The sequence below is a fragment of the Amblyomma americanum genome, chromosome 1, assembly GCF_052857255.1.
Source record: "Amblyomma americanum isolate KBUSLIRL-KWMA chromosome 1, ASM5285725v1, whole genome shotgun sequence".
Lineage (NCBI taxonomy): Eukaryota > Metazoa > Arthropoda > Arachnida > Ixodida > Ixodidae > Amblyomma > Amblyomma americanum.
Window position 1 is genome coordinate 134,382,616 of NC_135497.1, and position 17,691 is coordinate 134,400,306.

The 17,691-nt window shown below is 45.6% G+C and overlaps 1 protein-coding gene across 1 annotated transcript in view; it reads left to right on the forward strand.

The window, feature by feature from the left end:
* Hsc70-5 (Heat shock protein 70 cognate 5) overlaps positions 1-17,250 on the forward strand; it is a 43,200-nt gene extending 25,950 nt beyond the window's left edge. The window contains exons 12-15 of the mRNA XM_077646977.1: positions 5,124-5,228; positions 6,412-6,717; positions 12,223-12,363; positions 16,640-17,250. Of these exons, the coding sequence (XP_077503103.1) occupies positions 5,124-5,228; positions 6,412-6,717; positions 12,223-12,363; positions 16,640-16,729 (642 nt within the window). The 3' untranslated portion in view covers positions 16,730-17,250. The remainder of the gene's footprint in view (positions 1-5,123; positions 5,229-6,411; positions 6,718-12,222; positions 12,364-16,639) is intronic.
* The last annotated feature ends 441 nt before the right edge of the window (positions 17,251-17,691 follow it).

The following is a 17,691-nucleotide window of genomic DNA, read 5'->3' on the forward strand; positions in this document are numbered from 1 at the left end:
TGCTTTGGTGGTGTACTGCTGAACTGGCACTTTTATACAGAAAACGTGCTTCGTTATGAGTTGCCGTCCAGTCATCACTGGTGTCGAAACTATGTAGGCAATTTGCATGCATACTTTGCTGTGGACTTGTCTTTTGACTTTTCTTGACATGCAATGTTGAAACTTTACTAAGGAGCAACATTTCTAGTTTTTAGCCTGCGATGGTTACAAATCTGAATTTTTCCATTTATGGTGTTTAGGTGTGGAGAACGAGTTCTTGAGCTTCACTTCTGATATTTAAAAAATGCCCCTGTACTGGAATTCAGTGCATGTGGCAGTCAAAATTAATATAGAGCACTCCTCTGCAGCGTACCTCCACTTTCTTTGGTTTAAGGGGGTCTTTGTGAAAAAATTTTAATATTGAAGTTATTGCCATGAAAATTTGTAGGTACATATATTTCAGCATGCTGATCTCAAATATGAAATTAGTTTCTACAATTTTTTTTTTCTTTCTATTGTATGTATTTTTTTATGAGAAGAGCTTCTGACAGGGTTTTAGAGAAAGCTGCTGAACAGATTCTCTTAATCTGTATGTTGCTAGATTCTAGAAGGATCAAGGATTGCAACAAGGGTAGTAGCATGTTTCTAGCTCTTCTAGTTCAAAAGTTGTGGTCATCCAAAGTTTTGGTTGAAGAACTGAAATTTTAATTAACGTTAATTTTAGCAAATAACAAATTTGTGTTTACACCTAGCTACCATCTGAAACCCTTATTGCAATCACCACCTATTTAGCTACTAAACGACACAAAAGTTGCCAAAATCTGATGAGCAGAAGCAGAGATAGGCTTCTCAGTAGACTGCAATGTGACGAAAATAATCCAACTGAGAAAATTGCAAAAAACAAATTACAATGCTTTCTTTTATGCACAGTTGTGCAAAAAAAGTAGCGTCTAGCTTCAGAATGCCCCAGGCGAGTAATGTTCACCATTTTTGCTAGAAAGGGAACCTTGTGAGTCACATAACACCAAGGTAAATGCAATGACCACAAGAAAAAAATTGCTAAGAAGGTTATCTGTCTTGGGTACCCAAATGGACCTTTCCTTTCAAAAGTTTCCTATTGCATAACAGGCTGAAATTGGCATAAGCCATTAATTTTTGCTTTAGTTCACTTTCCACTAGTTTCTGATCATGTTGACATATCAATCATTGACTTAATTTACATGTAGGTACTGTGAGATGTTTTTTCTCGTTTTCGCAAAATGCAATTTTCAGGGTTCTGCTATTTTGGAGGAGCGATATCTCTTAAACTATTTGTGCTATAGCTTTCATTCTTGTTCTGTTAGAAAGAAAAACACTTGGACAGTGCATTAAGACTAAAATATGTTCAGTTATTACACTGCAACATTTACAAAATTAATTATCAATCTTGGGTGCCAACTTGGGCTTTTTGTCAGAAAAGTTTGACTAAGTGTAACTTTGGTTGAATTCTTCTAGCACATTAATTCTTGTCTTGTTGCACTCTATGATCCTTCTAGATCACTCTGGCAGGTCTATTCTCATCATGCCGTAGAATGTTTTGTAATTAGCCCACCTCCAAATGAGCAACATGAATTAGGTGAAAATTTGAAAACTATTTCATCTACAAGAAAACTAATCAGATATTTGAAATCAGCATGCAAAAATATACAAATGGTGCAAGTTTCAACCAGATCCACCTATAAATAAGGAAAAAAGTTCTAAGAGGGGTGTCCCCCCTTAACTTAGCATAATCTGCAATATTTTGATGCTCAGACATATTTCTGCATTTATCTGCAAAAAAAAGTACACATCACAGTGCATTCACACAGTTGGCACCCTTCAGAAACTTTCTGATTTTCTGGCATGCATTTTTCTCCTTCAAGCACCAACATAGCATCATAATTGTTTATGTGGATTGATGCCAATCTTGGCTGAGCAGTGATGTACAATTTTTCGTCTCCTAATGGGAACCATGCCCTTGAGGAGAGAACGAACTGAGCTCAGCTTGATATATGTACAGTAGAACCCTGCTGTTAGGTTTCGGGGTGCTGCATTTTCCGTTGTGGGCCAATCCTGCTACAGCTTCCATAGAAGCCCGTGCATTGCAAACGCTGCTGTTAAATCGTAGTGCGAGCATTCCTATTTATGATGCGTTGCAAATGCCACACACTGCACCGGCCATGTGACAAGTGCTGGCACCCGTCTTTTGATGCGGCTTGGCCTGGCTTGACTGGGCTAAGTTCAACCACAGTGAACATTGCCTATACTGCAGGTGCCCCAGTGCACATATAATGTGTGTGCCTGGTCTGGGACTGTATGGTGTCCAAAATGGGATAATGACTGCCTCCGTGTTTAGTGGCTTACAGTGCGCTGTGACCATGGCACCGCTTTGTGCATTTACAGGCGGCATGAATTTTGTATTGATGGTTGATGCAGTTTTATCGCTGCAGAGAGGCAAGTGCACATAAGTGAAGGTGTGAAAACTAATCTATGCCATGAGAAACAGCGTGCAGGGCAGTGTTGTATGAGATGCAGTAGCTTAGAGTAGCTCTAAGTCTTCTGTTTCTGCCATTCGCATTTTTTTTCATGCCCATGTGGCACAAATGATGGAATTTCTAGACTCTGGTAGATGCCATATATACTCGTGTTAGGGCTTCACCCTCAACTTGGCAGCTGGTAATTAAAAAAAACTCAGCCAAAACAATCGCTTTCTGAGTGTTACTTTGCCCATGTGGTACATTACGCTGGGCGCTGACAACTGCCTGCGACACTTATACGACCACGCACCGTACTCCGCCTGGAACTGCGGACATGTAGTGCCTCAGCACTGTTAACATCTCTTGTGCGCTCAGTGTTTGCACCAGAAAGGACAAAGTGTTATGCTGGGCAAAAAACTAGACTGGGGAGTACCCACATTAGCGATGCATTTCCTTGCGACGAGGTGCCACCCACCAGGCTCTGGTGGAAAAGCTGTGTTCGTGCTTGGCTGCGATGTTGAATTGACGAAAAGAGCTGCTAAAGGTAGGCCAGGAGCTACGTTTGCGAACGCGCCCTTTCAGAGGCCGACGGGGCGGCTAAAGATGCAGTTTAAAGGGTCATGACAGCCAATTTTTTTACATGGACTGCTTATTGCGTTTACTGTATTTATACGATTGTAAGTCGACCTATTTTTCAAAATTAGAAAATCCAAAGTGGGGGGTCGACTTAAAATCGAAACCAAAGCATCGCACCATAAATAAAGGCGAGACAAACGAGATATCAGGCTGCTACAGCGTAGTTGCATTTCTGCTGCGCGGCTCCGTCGCATCGCTCTTGGTGTTGGCCTTGAGCAGCTGCTATGTCAACACGCAGAACCGGCATCCCCACCCCACGCGGGGCCGCAGGTGGTGGCTGTCGATAAGCAGCCAACCAGCACCAGCCCACTCACTCCCCACGTGGTTGCAGATCGCGTCTGCTGATAAGCGGCGGCGGCAGCCTAAAGACGCATTCGTGTCAGTTTTTTTTTTTTTTTTACTTTCAACTTCGCACTCAAGGGAGCTTTGATAGTTGATGGAGAGGCCGCTGTTCCAAACGTGGCGGCACCCCCACTCGGAACCACAGCGGTGCCGGGGAGTGTCCGTAGCCGACGGAAGAACCGATGCTGCTCACACGTAATTTCTCTTTGGCTCTGATGCCGGCCGCGTTTCACAAGTTTTTAATGTAGTGCTTCGTCATTTGTGCTCCGGGTCCGGTAAGCGACCGGCGCTCGTTCACGGCTACGTTCACGGCTACGTTCAAGATAGCTGTCATTCTTTATGCCGAAGAAACAAACTGCGCGCCGGGCCACAAGTTCGATGTTCGCAACGGGTGATACAGGTGTGGCAGCTGCAGCGAGGCAAAATTTCCAGTGTTTCCACGCGATGACGTAATGTGGCTGTTTGCGAAGTGTGGGATTTCGCTGCGCGACGATGTTAGAATGACGAGCTGTGGAACCGCAGCAGCGATCACGACGGCAGCGGTAATGAGGTTGACGGCGCAAGTGTGGACGAGTAATCCAGGGACTAATACATTTTCGTTTTGGAATGTGCCCACGAGCGCTCCTGCGCGCGGCAGCCAATAGCGGCTGGCGATAAGCGCAGGCCGCAGGATAGTGCTATCGCGTTCTATTATTAAAGGCCTAGCGTAAACGACCTCCAAGTTTTTTTTTTTATAGAAATGTGATGTGGGGGGGGGGGGTTGACCTACAATCGTGCAAATACGGTACGATATGCGGTCATTGCTGGCACTGGCGTTGTCGCTGTTCTAGTGTGACGCACCAGTGCGTCGGCGACAGCATCTGCACTGACCACCCCACGGATCGTCGATCAATGTCGCACCTGCCTAGTGTGACCGGACCTTATCTGTACCGATGAAAACCCATGTTACTGTTATCAATTTAGCTCCATCAGTCACGCGAATATGAAGGACAACTGCTTCTTTGATCGCCCGCGAAAGCACAGGGGACAAGGGACTTCGTTGCACGCATTGCAGCAATGGTAGCAGACGACGCTGCCCTGTCTGTGCCCTTGTGATGTCACGCAAGCTTTCAAAATGGAAGTTGGTGCCAGTGGGAGGAGTTTCCAGATCTCAATTTCTGTCGCATTTGTTGGAATATACAGTTTATCCAGCGCATCCAAATTTTTAAAATAGAATCGTAGCCTTCTGTATTATTTACTGAAGCACAAAGCTGCAATACGAAGAACAAACATGTCATGGCCTCTTTAAGGCTAAGGTTGGTTTCTGAAAGGAGCCGGAAAGGTAAGGACCTCTAAAGGGAAGGATAAGGTCGGTTTGTGAGTATAGGGGCTAGTGCATTACGGTATAGATTTAATACAGCCTATGTACCTCAGTTGTAACACTCATTACTGCCTATCGCCTAAGAGTGCAGCAGTTTTGTCCATGGTGTCAGGGTTTGCAGGTACCAGCTACCATGGGAAAGAGACTTTCCCACAATGAAAAATTGCATTCTAAATTGTTCTGCCGTGTTTCTGCACACCACACCTGAGTATGCATCTATTTGGGCAATGTGTGATTGATTGCTGCAAAGAAAGTATGGTCGATAATAGTCAGTAGACTATCTTTTTATGGTTTTATTTTAATGCTTGCAGGTTTTCTCTACTGCAGCTGATGGTCAGACACAGGTGGAAATCAAGGTGCACCAAGGTGAGCGTGAAATGGCCTGTGACAACAAACTTCTTGGCCAGTTCAGCTTGGTAAGTCATTCTTAACTTCTTCAGTGTGGAACAAAGGGAGGAAAGTTTTTAAGAACGAAGCTATGTTGAAACACCAAGGGGAAACACCATGGTTTTGTGCTGAGGCACTGACTGTAGTCTGATACTACTTGGAGAACGAAGCAGCAAACGCGTCTCTCAGGTTGAAAACGGTTCTGTGGGCTGCTTTTGTGGGTTCTGCAGGCACACCCGCTCTGGCCTGTCCCCCCTTTCTGGTACACTTATGGCAGGTGTGTGAAGCAGACACAGTACATGGTTTGTTAAAAACTAATTTCAGGGCATTAGCTCTTCTTGGCTTGTTCCTAAGTTTCCTGCTGTCAGCGTCTCTGCCCTCGGCTGCACATGGCAGCGCGCCAATAACAGCGTGGCGTGTTTTGTTTTGATGGGAGTGCAGATGGTGGTGGCTCCCCCAGCCAACTTGGCAACATGCCAAGACACTGGTGCATGGATCGCCCAGCCAACTTGGCAACATGCGAAGACACTGCTGCACCAGTGCACTAAAGATGGTCTGGCACATGTTGAAGGCTATTGGGGTTCCTTGAGAGAAAAGTTTCTTAGAACCCCTGCCCTAGCGTCTTCGTGAACTCCAATGTCATAATGATTGGTCAGTGCTATTGGCTGGAGGGCCTCCTTTGAGGTGTTTGCTGCATCATTCTTGAGCTGTATTTGAATAGCATTTATTGGTATATACTTAGGGGCTTTGTTTTGAAAGCAGCCCATAAAAAGGGAACTGGGTGACAGGTGACATGGTCCGGTTTGTGCTGTTGTGGAGTCATCAGCATAATAAGTATGCATTTTTTGCACCTGCTGTTCCTAAAACTTCCTTCATCTGTTTTTTTTTTTTTTGTGTTGGTTATTTTGTGCTAACATGAAGCCTGGAATGCTCGGACCCCAAAAATATCACTTTAAAGTTGCGTAGTCCCAGTTGGCTATTTTCACAGAGTAGGGCGTCTTGATCCAATATGGTGTTATGGAGAGCTGCTGATGGGGTCAGCCTAGATAGAATTGTTTGCTTTAATATTTCGCGATAAACTTCCACTTTTTTATCGATGATGGCAACCTCATTTGAGCCAAACAATCTTCTGTTTCTTGAGAGTAAACTAACATACGAGAAATAAGGAAACACTGTCTGGCAGAAGTTAATAGATTGCCTGACTCGTTACAGGTTGGAATTCCGCCAGCACCACGTGGAGTGCCACAGATTGAAGTTACATTTGATATAGATGCCAATGGTATTGTTCATGTGTCGGCACGAGATAAGGGCACTGGCAAGGAGCAGCAAATAGTGATCCAGTCTTCTGGTGGCTTGAGCAAGGAGGAGATCGAGAACATGATCAAGAATGCTGAACGCTATGCTGAAGCTGACAAGCAAAAGAAAGAAACAGTTGAAGCCGTCAACCAGGCTGAAGGCATCATTCATGACACAGAGTCTAAGATGGATGAGTTCAAGGATCAGCTGCCACAGGAAGAGGTGAGCTGTGCATATTGCTGATATGACTTTTTCTGTGTTAGCCAGTGAGCGAAAGGTGCGTTCATAGACCGCTGTTGTTTTGTTTCTGATATCTCTTTGCTTAGCTGTCATAATAAGTAGAGCTTTACAATGACAGCTGTCAGGCGCTCGTCCCCGACTTTCCCGTTGCTGTCGGCATAACCGGTGGGTGCACTAGCACCCATTGGTTGCACCGGTCAGTGTGGGTCGCATAAGTCTACAGGTGGCTTTGTTTCGCTTTGTCTGCCAGTGCAGGGGTCCATCACATGACCACTACACCAGTGGTCTCGTGACTAAACTCCTAAACTGCTATGGCTGAATCTCGCGTTACATAATTGTAACCGTCCTGTGAGTTTTTTTTTTTTTTTGTGCTTTGATAGATACCGGACAGTTTGGCTGAGTGTCTTCGAAACGTGTGGAGTTTGGAGTGGCTGATAGTGGTTCGACCTCTTTCCTTGCTGTTACCTGCTTTTCAAAGAGCCATGCCCTGCCAACAAATGGGGAGAGACACCAATGCGCATCCTAAAATTAATTTCTAACTCCTTCTATAGACCGTTTACAGAGAGCACTTCGCTCTATCCACGACAGGTGGCACCACTAAAATGGGCACCAGTTCTGGCCTTTGGAGCCGTCGTTAGCAACATCGGCGCGCAGTGCGAAACGCTGGTGCACAGCTTGTGTATGAGCGTCAAGTGACTCTTAATCAACCCGGCTGTGGTACGGATATCATGCGTATCGTTGAATTAATATCTAAAGCTAATATCCCTGTGGTCTACGTGTTGGAAAAATAGACGCGCTTTTTACATATGGGACACTTCGCGACACAACTGGTGACATTTTTCGAGGAGCTGTCTTGCAAGGTCATGCTGCTTTCCGGGAGAACAAAATTAATGTGTTGTTCCACGAAAAAAATAACTTATCACAAACGCCACGCGCCAGTTTATTTCCGCGCCAGCAGTAGCTCCTTGAATGCCGGAACGAGCGTACATGTTTGTAACCTTTCCCACCTTCGACAAACACTGATGCAATACGTCGAATAATCGGTGCATTTTTAGACCTTTTCAATAAGTGCTTCCTGGGCGTTAGTAGAGTGCACACTAAACTGTCGTCCGTACTTGGCACTAGCACAGTGGAAGATGCAATGGAGTTTTTGCAAAAGTCCGCAGGGGTGGGGTGGGGGGTGGGGGGCTGAAACCAATGCGGAAAGCCTTTTCTTATGGCGGCCTTTGAGCCCTCTCAAAGTACAGGAGAACCCCTCTATAAAAGACACTTAGACCAGCAAAATCTTGCAGCACACCTGCAGAATCATGCAGCTGATGTAACTGCATCTTAAAAAATATTATGCCCTTCACTGCGGCGTCTCTCATAGCCTGAGTTGCTTTGGGACGTTAAACCTTCATAAACCAAACCAAAAAATGTTATGGTCCTCTCTACTATAGATTCCGAGAAATGCCAGGTGGTGTTCATTGGAGAAAACTTTAAATTATCTATGTAATGGCATTAGGAAATGGCTAGTAACTTCCTGGAATGTAGTTTCTGACTGCTGGCATTGAAATGACGTCAGCAACACATTCTCAGATCCTCAAACAAGAGTGAAGGTCGTGTCGTCGAGCGGTTCTGCCAAGGCTACACTGGTTCCACCAAAGAGCACTGCCTTGCTCTTGCTGTCTTGAGCACTGCCTTGCTGTGGTTGATGCCATGTGTAAAAAAATTTTTTTAGTTTTCCTTCCCATTGCTTTTATCTTAGAAGGATGCAACTTTGGGGTGTCATGACGAATACTACCACTGTCCGCAGTTACAGTGACAGCGGCCGGTGGCGTCTTTAGGCCTAGCTTGGTCAGCGCCTCCAAATTAGATGCAGGTGGAGGTATCCGCGGACCTCGGCGCCACGATGCTTGAGGTTTCTGCTTTGTTCTTCTTGTCAATGAGCCACGTTTTCCTCCTCTTCCCAAAACTGTGTGTCATGCGGAACTTTGCGACATGTTCGCGGGCGCGAAGAAAACAGCAGACAGAGACAGAAAAACAGGCTTGACACGCGCTAGAAACAGTGGACACTCATGGAACTTTGGTGTTGAAATCGTTGCGAGATTCCCTGGTGGCGACTCTTGACAAGGTTCCTGCATGCGCTCATGGACTGACGTGTCCAGCAGGCAACGGAAGCGTGTCAACCAATTGGGTGGCGCATTTCAGTCGTGCACGACTTAGTGAATAGCACTGCACATTGTGGCTTCGTTTTGCACCTTTTTTCGTCTGCAACCAATAAGTGTAAATATGCAGCAAAGGCGCACAAAACCTTCTCTCTCAAATGAGACCAAGATGGCGGTGATCACTATCGGAGAATGACGGGCCATTTATTTATTTATTTTTACCTCAAGGCTCGCAAGGGGGCCTTACATGAGGGGGGAGAGAACAGTTTTTGCATCAAAATCTGCCCAGAATGAGCGCAGATCTGTTTTCTACACATACCATATTTACTCCAATCTAGGCCGACCCCGATTCTAAGCCGACCCCCCAAAAGTCTGAAAAAAAGTATATATATATTACCCCGAATGTAGGTTGAACAAAAAAAAGCAAGGACGGCGTTCACAAAATGCAAACAGCATTTATTGAATCTGAACGTGCAGAGCTCATTCAACGTCGTCACTGTGTTCCTTGTCACTGTCACCTTCAAACAGTGCACTACCTTCGGTATCAAGCGCATTAGATATGCTGCACTTATTAAAAGCACGCACAATCAAAGTACCTGGGATGTCGTTCCACGCTACAGCTACCCAGCCCGCCAGCTGCGATGGCGATGCACGTTTGATGTGGCCTGTTGCCTTTACCATGTGGTCTTCGTCAGTCAACCAGTCCGTGTGATATTTCCGCAGACGATTCTTGAAAGGTTTGTTGATGCAGACATCAAGTGGCTGCAATTGGCCCGTCATGCACCCCTGTATGACAGCGAGGTCTGTGCTCGCTTGGGCGAGCGCAGCCTTCACATTGTCGGTCAAGTGCCCACGGTAAGAGTCGACGACAAGGAGCGAGTTCTTTGTCAAAAGGGCTCCTGGACGCCGTCACCACACAATCTTAACCCACTGTTCCACCATCGCACCGGTCATCCGCCCGTTCTCATTTGCCCGCACAATGACATTTCTTGGGAAAGTTTTTCGAGCAGGAAGTGTCTTCTTTTTAAATATCATATAAGGAGGGAGTTTATGTCCATCAGCTGTGCAGCACAGCATCACAGTTGTGCGCTGCTTCTCGTAGCCCGCAGAGCGCATCTTCATCTCCTTGGCACCCTTTTCATTCACGGTGTACGCCACTGGCATATCAAAATACATAGCCGCCTGGTCGGCGTTGCCAATTTGCCCAAGGTTGTAGCCTGCCGCTTCTCTCTTTCGCAGCACGTAGCGCTGAAAAGCTATCATCAGCTTCTGAATGATTGAAGTGCGACGTCGGAGGCTGAAGCCAAAGCGCTTCATGAATTTCTGAAGCCAGCCCCGGCTGGCTTTGAAATCCTTTGGCGTTAAGCCTCGCTCCCTCTAAAGTTCCCTAGCTTTCGCTTGGAGCACTTCTGTGGTCACTGGAAGGGCAGCTGCTCTCTGTGTCCGAACAAAGTCGGCCAAAACTGTCTCCACTTCGTGGTGACAGCCTTTCTTTGGTCCGCTAAATGCCATCCTCGTTGCGGCTCATTAAACTGGCGTTGTCCCCTGCAACGACGGACGTTTTTCTTGTCGACGCCGAAGTTCCGCCCGGCTTGAAGGTTCGCCGATGCCTCTGCGGCTATCACAACTTTTCGCTTGAAAGCGGCACTGTTGTCGCATCTCCTGCTTGGTGCCATCACGATAACACCACGCCGCACACTGATACGGCCGACACAACACAGGTCAAAATGGCGACCTCGCTTGTGTACGGTTGGCTACTGGCATGGCTAGTAGCGGCTGCGATACTGACTTTTCTAGATGGCGCTAACCATATTTAGCAGTTTCAATGAAAAACTGGCGAGTTTTTTAAAATCCTCGATACTAAGCCGACCCTAGAGTTTGGAATATGATTACCTGAAAAAATACTATCGGCCTAAATTCGAGTAAATACGGTATTACAGTAGAAATATGGACTCTGGAGATCAGAAAAATTCACAAACTGGTAGGATTCTATTCCTAAAAGCTTTTTTTTCCCATTTTTCTTGCCCCAAAAGGCGATCTCTCAAAGCAAAGACAGGATTAAAGAAAAAAAACACTAAATTAATACAGAAATATGTGAGCTTCTTCTGAACTGCTGCAGGTAAAAAATACCCAAAATAGATATTTTCCAGGTCTACGTAATGGAATTTTTTTGTTATGCGTGAAATATCGCTGTGCAACATGATCACAGATCCAGATGTGACATCAGAAGTGTTGGTGTGATCTGAGGTACTACCTGACCGTACCCTTTGCTAGCATGTCAGCATTTCACATAATCTTCAATTGGTCAGTAACAGCATCAGTGTAGTTGCATTGTGTTTGTCAGGCATGGCCTGCACACTTACATCACTGGTTTCTTGTAGAATTGGTCGCACTGGTCATCGCAGAAGTGCCAGTCTCAGGACTGCAGGCTCCAGGGTGGGGACTTAAAATTTTTGTCTCCCATGTATCAGAGGTCACCTAAATTAGCTATTTGGAACGGCAGGTGATAAAAGTGTAATGAGGGGGAAAAAAATCATTGCTACTTACCAGCACTGACATCAAGCTCAGTGGTGCGATTTTTTTTTCCCCAAATTTGTTTGTAGATGGGCCGTTTTTTGGACCACCACGTAGGTGTTGCTTAGAGCAAGGTTGTCCAAATAAATCAGGTTGTGGCGTCTGAATAATTTCTTATTAGATATTCAATAAAGGGAATACAAATTCATGCTTGACATGTAGGTTACAGTCACGTGGTAGCAAATATGTAGTTATTACTGAAATCAGAGCTTTGGTAAGCTAGAAAGTCTTGTAAAGTACACTTGGTGGCATATCTTGCAGATTCTTGCAACTGCATCTGGTGATGTGAATTCTTCTACCACAGTTTGTTCAGTGCTTTCTTGTGCAATGCTGTTGCACTGTCAGTGAGTAGGTGTTGTCAAAATGTACTAGGAAAGCAGCATGATGAGCGCAGTGAAGAATGTGAAGAACCTCATAATTAAAGTGGCACTAGCCTGGTGACGGACAGAAAGATGAGGAACAAACACAAGTGCCGAGTCATTCACCTCGCATTTTGTGTACTCAGCCAGTTTATAGACATTGTATGCACCAAGCTCAGAACAGCAAGCTGTCTGTGGCATTTAGGTTCTTGGGTTGCTGTTTTCCTTTAGTGTCCCTTTAAACTACAAAAAGCTGCCTCTGATTGTCATATTATCGCTAGGTGTAAAAAAATCCTGAACACAATTCACATGTGGGTTCTATCCAGCTTTGCTAGACCAAGCGCTGTTAACTGGGCCAGATCTGCGAGGTGTCACAGTTGTCACATATGTAACAATTTTCATTACAGTGCGACAAATTGAAAGAAAAGATCACCAAGGTGCGAGAGATCCTTAGCAACAAAGACAAGGAATCAGCAGATTCGATAAAGCAGGCAACAAATGATCTTCAGCAAGCTTCCCTGAAACTCTTCGAAATGGCATATAAAAAGGTGAGTGGAGCTTCCCAAGCAGACTGCATTTTTATGTTGTGACAGCCAGTAGTATAAATTATATTATGCGCTGGTCACATTTTTTTAGTGTGCTGCATTTGCTGGACTAACACATAAAGAGTGGGCTATCATTGTACAGTTCAAGTTCCACTGCAATTCCACTGTCTGGGACGGAATTGAATGAAAATTTTGTTTTCTTTGTTAGTGGCAAATACACCTTCTTTCCGTTGTGAGCGGAGTAATAAAGCAGAATATTGGCCACCAGCAACACTGATTGCACCAGCTGTAGTGGTCTTACTTCTGCTATAGAGTAAGGTGGACACAGTTGACTATTTCACATGCAGTTGTCTTCAGACGATTTTATGATTTGACTTGAACTTTACATCCAAATAAAGTATCGTGCTTGAAATTTCTAGCAAATTTACTACCTTGCTTTGGCAGTCTGTATTTGCACCTAAAATCTCGACCTTGCAGTGTCAGTGTGCACTGTAAAGCCTGGTCTTGGTGAATGGAAAACTTGTGGAAATTCAAGTGCGGCATTCATTTCAGCTGTGCTCAGTCTCAGTTACTGAACATTTTTGTCTTAGTTGCTCAGTATCACTAAAACTGGCTAGCGTTTTGTACGGCAGAGCTAGCATCAGCTGTTGAGGGGCTGTGGTGCCAAGGCTCTGCATGTAAGAGTACTGCGTGTCTGGTCGGGGTGCATGTGCTGGCTGATTTCATGAGCTACTGGTGTGGCAGGCAAAGTGTTCACTTGCCACAGACTGTTGTTGCATGCTTTGTGAAGCACGCATAAGCACTAAGTGTAGATACGACAGTGTTGTGAGGTTAAAGGGCCCTGAACTCCTTTCTTCCCCCTTCTAGCTTAGCAAGTTATCGCATTTAGTGCACTCTGACATGACATCATAAGGTCTTGCTTTATAGCTGCTTTTGTGTCATGGTGATATATAGTCGATTCTGGATATATCAAACCTGGTTGTATCCGGTTCTTGTTTATATCAAACAGTCAGAAAATCCCCTTGAAAATTTCATTCAAAAGTTTAGCACTATTTTTTGTGTTCATCGAATCTCATTCAGCGGAACATTCAATATAGCCGAACCCCGCTACAACGAACGTTGCTTCAACGAAATATTTCTAATTCCCCGTCAGCTCGCCATAGAAAGTAATGGAACAAATTTCTCATCACAACGAACCATTTTTGGGGCACGTTTCCGCTTCAGTGAAATTTTCGCTATGTTAAGCTGGGCTTAATCTATCTTGCGATAAAACAAGCATATCGCCGCCCATCTGTGTACTTCCGTAGGTCCGCGCCGCTTTGTTTCACTAAAGTTTCGCTGGAACCAATTGATCCACTCATTGAAACGCTTATGAAGACCGCCATTGCTTGGTGGGGATGACAATTGGGCTGGCCGCCTTGCGACAAGGCGTGGGGGCAAGCTCCTGTTTTCTTCCAAGCCAGAGCCGCAACCAATCCGTCGCCAAAGGGCGCAGCAGCCTGGCAACAGCAGCAGCGCGTTTGCTCTAGGTTTTTTCACTCATGCTTGTGCGCTGCAATTGACACGAGCATGGAGACTTTGTCTAGGAAGCGGAAGTTCCTTTCTCTTGAAGAGAAGGCACGAATTATCAGCACGGCATCCAGCGGCAGGAAAAGGGGAGATGTTGCAGCGGACTTCGGCATCTCACAGAGCACGCTGTCAACGATCCTGAAATCGAAAGACACGATAGCCCAAGCTCTTTCTTTGGGGACGTCTGCAAAGCAGAAAAAGCTAACGCAAACGTCTCACGAGGACCTTGAGAAGGCTCTCTGCACATGGTTCCTTGATGTGTGCGCAACGAAGATGCTGATCAGCGGAAACATGCTGCAGCAAAAGGCGCTCGGCTATGCCTGTATGCTGGGCATCGATTTCAAAGCCAGCTCAGGGCGGCTGACCCATTTTAAGGCCAGGCATGAAATCGTCGGTAAAGTGCTGTGCGGCGAGTCGTCCTCTTCAGACGCCGACGCTGCATCTGCTTGGACGTCAACTGCTGTGCCGGAATTAATGGAGAAGTATGCCACATCAGACATCTGCAGTGCCGGTGAAATGGGACTTTTCTACGAGCTCCTCCCCTCCAAGACTTTACATAAAGGGCCAGACATGCAGCGGAGGGAAGCATAGCAAAAAGCGTGTGACTGTGCTGCTGTGCTGCAACATGGACAGGTCTGACAAGCGCTGCCCACTGGTGATTGGCAAAAGCGTGAGGCCACGGTGCTTTAAAGGTGGCAAGAGCCCGCCCGTCAAATATCTTGCCAATAAAAAATCTTGGCTGACTCGGGCCATTTTCAAAGAGTGGCTAACCGCCTTCGACTGTGACATGACTGCAAAGAACCGCAAGGTTTTTTCGCTTATCGACAATTGCCCGGCGCATAATGTTGAAGACGTTCAGCTGCAAAGCGTGGAAGTTACATTCTTCCCGCCAAATTGCACGGCTTTAATCCAGCTGTTGAATCAATGTGTTACCAATAGCCTTAAAAGCACTTATCGACAGCGACTGATTCAGCGGCTGGTGTTAAACATAGACACTGGTCGGGCAAACAAAGTGGATTTGTACATGGCTGTACAGATGGCCGTAGCAGCGTGGACGGCAACCAGGCGCAGTATTATCCACAACTGTTTTGTGCACATCGGCTTTCGCTCCAATGCTCAACTGGCAGCAAATGCCACGTCTGACCAGGAAGGCTGCAGTACAATGGCTCCACCCTCCACAGAGGCCAATGTGGCATGGGCAGCCCTTCAAAACTCTGGAGATGTGCCGGCCGATGTTGACATCAACGATTACATCACTGTTGAAAGTGAAGTGCTAGCTCACGAGAAGCTGAGTGATGAAGCCATAATTGAGGGCGTTCGCCACAGCGACGCATCATCGAATGATGACAGCGATGCAGTGGATTTACCACCACCATCTGCACTAAATGTGATGGAAGCATTTGATGTGCTCCGCAGATTATTGGTGCTCACGATGACGACGTCGCAATGCAACTGCTCACCGAGTGCGAAAGTTGTGCCGCGGCACTCGTGGCAAAAAGAACAGAAGCTGACCGACTTTGGAAATAAATGATGTTTTGGGACTATGTTGTCCAACCTGACAGTGTTTTTGGGCTATTTTTGCCTCAACGAAATTATTCGCGAGCCCCGTCAGTTTCATTGTCGCGAGGTTCAACCGTATATTGAACAATGTGCCGGCACCCTTCTGCAAAGTGGTGCTTCTCATGGCGCTCTTTGATCACTTCGCATGAGGAGACTCGTTGGCTGTATGCCTTGGGCCAGCACATGTGGACTGGTTGCCTGTATGCCTTGGGCCTGCACATGTGCAGGCACATGTGCTGTGAAATCTCGTGGCTAGATGAACGTGGGGTGTGCTCGTGAGTGGCCTCCAGTCTCTTCTACTCGTTTTCCACACTACATGGCCGTCGTGCGGTGCAGCTTGGCGTGCTTCGCTGCCGAAGGAATTGTGGAAACTTGACTGTACCTTAATTTTAACAAGATTATTCTATTTATAGTGTACTGGTAACAGGTTGAGACATCTTACAATAGGCAGCGGCTAGTTGCAAGATACCATCTGCTATGATTTTGATGCGAAGCAGGTTAGGCCTAGCAGCACCTGGCTAGCGGTGTGCTGTCAGGACGCCAGTGGGCAGCACATCGCTGCAAGGAGCCTGTCATTAACAAGTGTGCAGTGTATTCTTGAAATCCAAAAATACATTGGATCTGTAAAAAGCAAGGTAAGCTTATTATTGCCATTTTTTTATATATAGAACTATTTTGTGATCCCCTTTGAGTTGGATATATGTGTTTTCGACTGCAGTACTGCAGCTGCAATGGTCAGCACCTGCACTAGCCCATACTGTTGCCAGTGTTAAGGTAGTAGAGGGAGCTAAGAGTGCATGGAGAACGGAGCCTACTACGGTCTGGGCAAGCGCAGCAATGAACCGAGAGGTGCAAATCGAGGGAAAACAGAAAAGAGAATCAGTGTTGAGGGCAACCCTAGAAGCCATGTATCAGCAGTCTCAAACTGACCGCGCTCCTATTGAGCATTTAGGAAATATTCTTTTTAAATGGCATCACTCGACCTCCATTGCCTGTGATTGACTGTGGCCTGCTGTTGATCACTGCAGCATAGAGAAGGTGCAGAAATCAAGGCATCTGCAAGACCGGACACATACACATTGAACATGGAGATATTGGTCATGCATAGTGCACTTTTGGTCTGATACTATGTGTTCAAATGTCTTTGCAGATGGCATCAGAGAGGGCCAGTTCAGAGTCATCTGGTTCCAGCGACAGTAGTAGCCAGGAGAATGCTGAGAAGAAAGAAGAAAAGAACTGAACTTTTTCTGTGACTTCACTGCATATTTTGGTGTCAAAGACACCAAGGCGTGAAAACATCTCATCAGTGTTAGTTTTTTTTTATGTCATAATATCATGTGGATCATTGTACCTTGACCTCCATGGTTACAGTGATTGTATAATAGGCTAGTGGCTCTTGGGCATTGAACACTGTGGAATGTAGTCTTTCTATATTTTAGTGCTCGAATGGCAAGTGGTTTATGTACTTGCATTTTTATTTCTGATTTGTTTTGTGGATAAATGCCTTTGCCTGGTCGCTCTATTTTTCTTGTCCAATTGTACAGTGAGGTTATGAGCACCAGCTTTGTTGGTACTTCTGTCAGGTCATCAGAGCACTGTTTATATTTTTGCCATAGCGTGGTGAAAAGGCCAGGGCAACAGTGGTTTGTTAGCCATGGTAATTCCCCTTGCATGTCGATGCAGGCTTGTTTTTGGAATCCCATTAGGAGAGCTGCTTTCTGACATTTAAAATAAAATTGTACATTAGTGTTGCATTCTTCAGTCCTTTTTGTTTGGTGTTCTTGATATTGCATAATGATAATTCCCAACCTGGGCTCTTTGCCACTTGCAGGTTTAATTTTATAGAGCAAGAATTTGTGTGGCCGGTTCCTCTGAATCATTTTTCTTTGTCACTGGTGCTGTCCAGCATGGCCCTACATCATTGGGAAGCTGCGATCAAGAAAGGAAAACATAATATTGCCTTCATGCAGTACCTGTATGGGAAGCAAAATAGCTATGCAGCACACTATTGCAAGTTTTTCAGACAGTGCATAGGCAGTTCACGTACAAGTGTTGCCACTAGTCGTAGTGGCCACTGATTACTGTTAAGGGGGAGCCTGGTCTTGAAAAAAAAAAATTATTAATGAAGTCACAGTTTAGACACCTTCAGGTAAATGTATTTTTGTGTGCCGATTCTAAATATCTCGATTTAATTTCATGTAA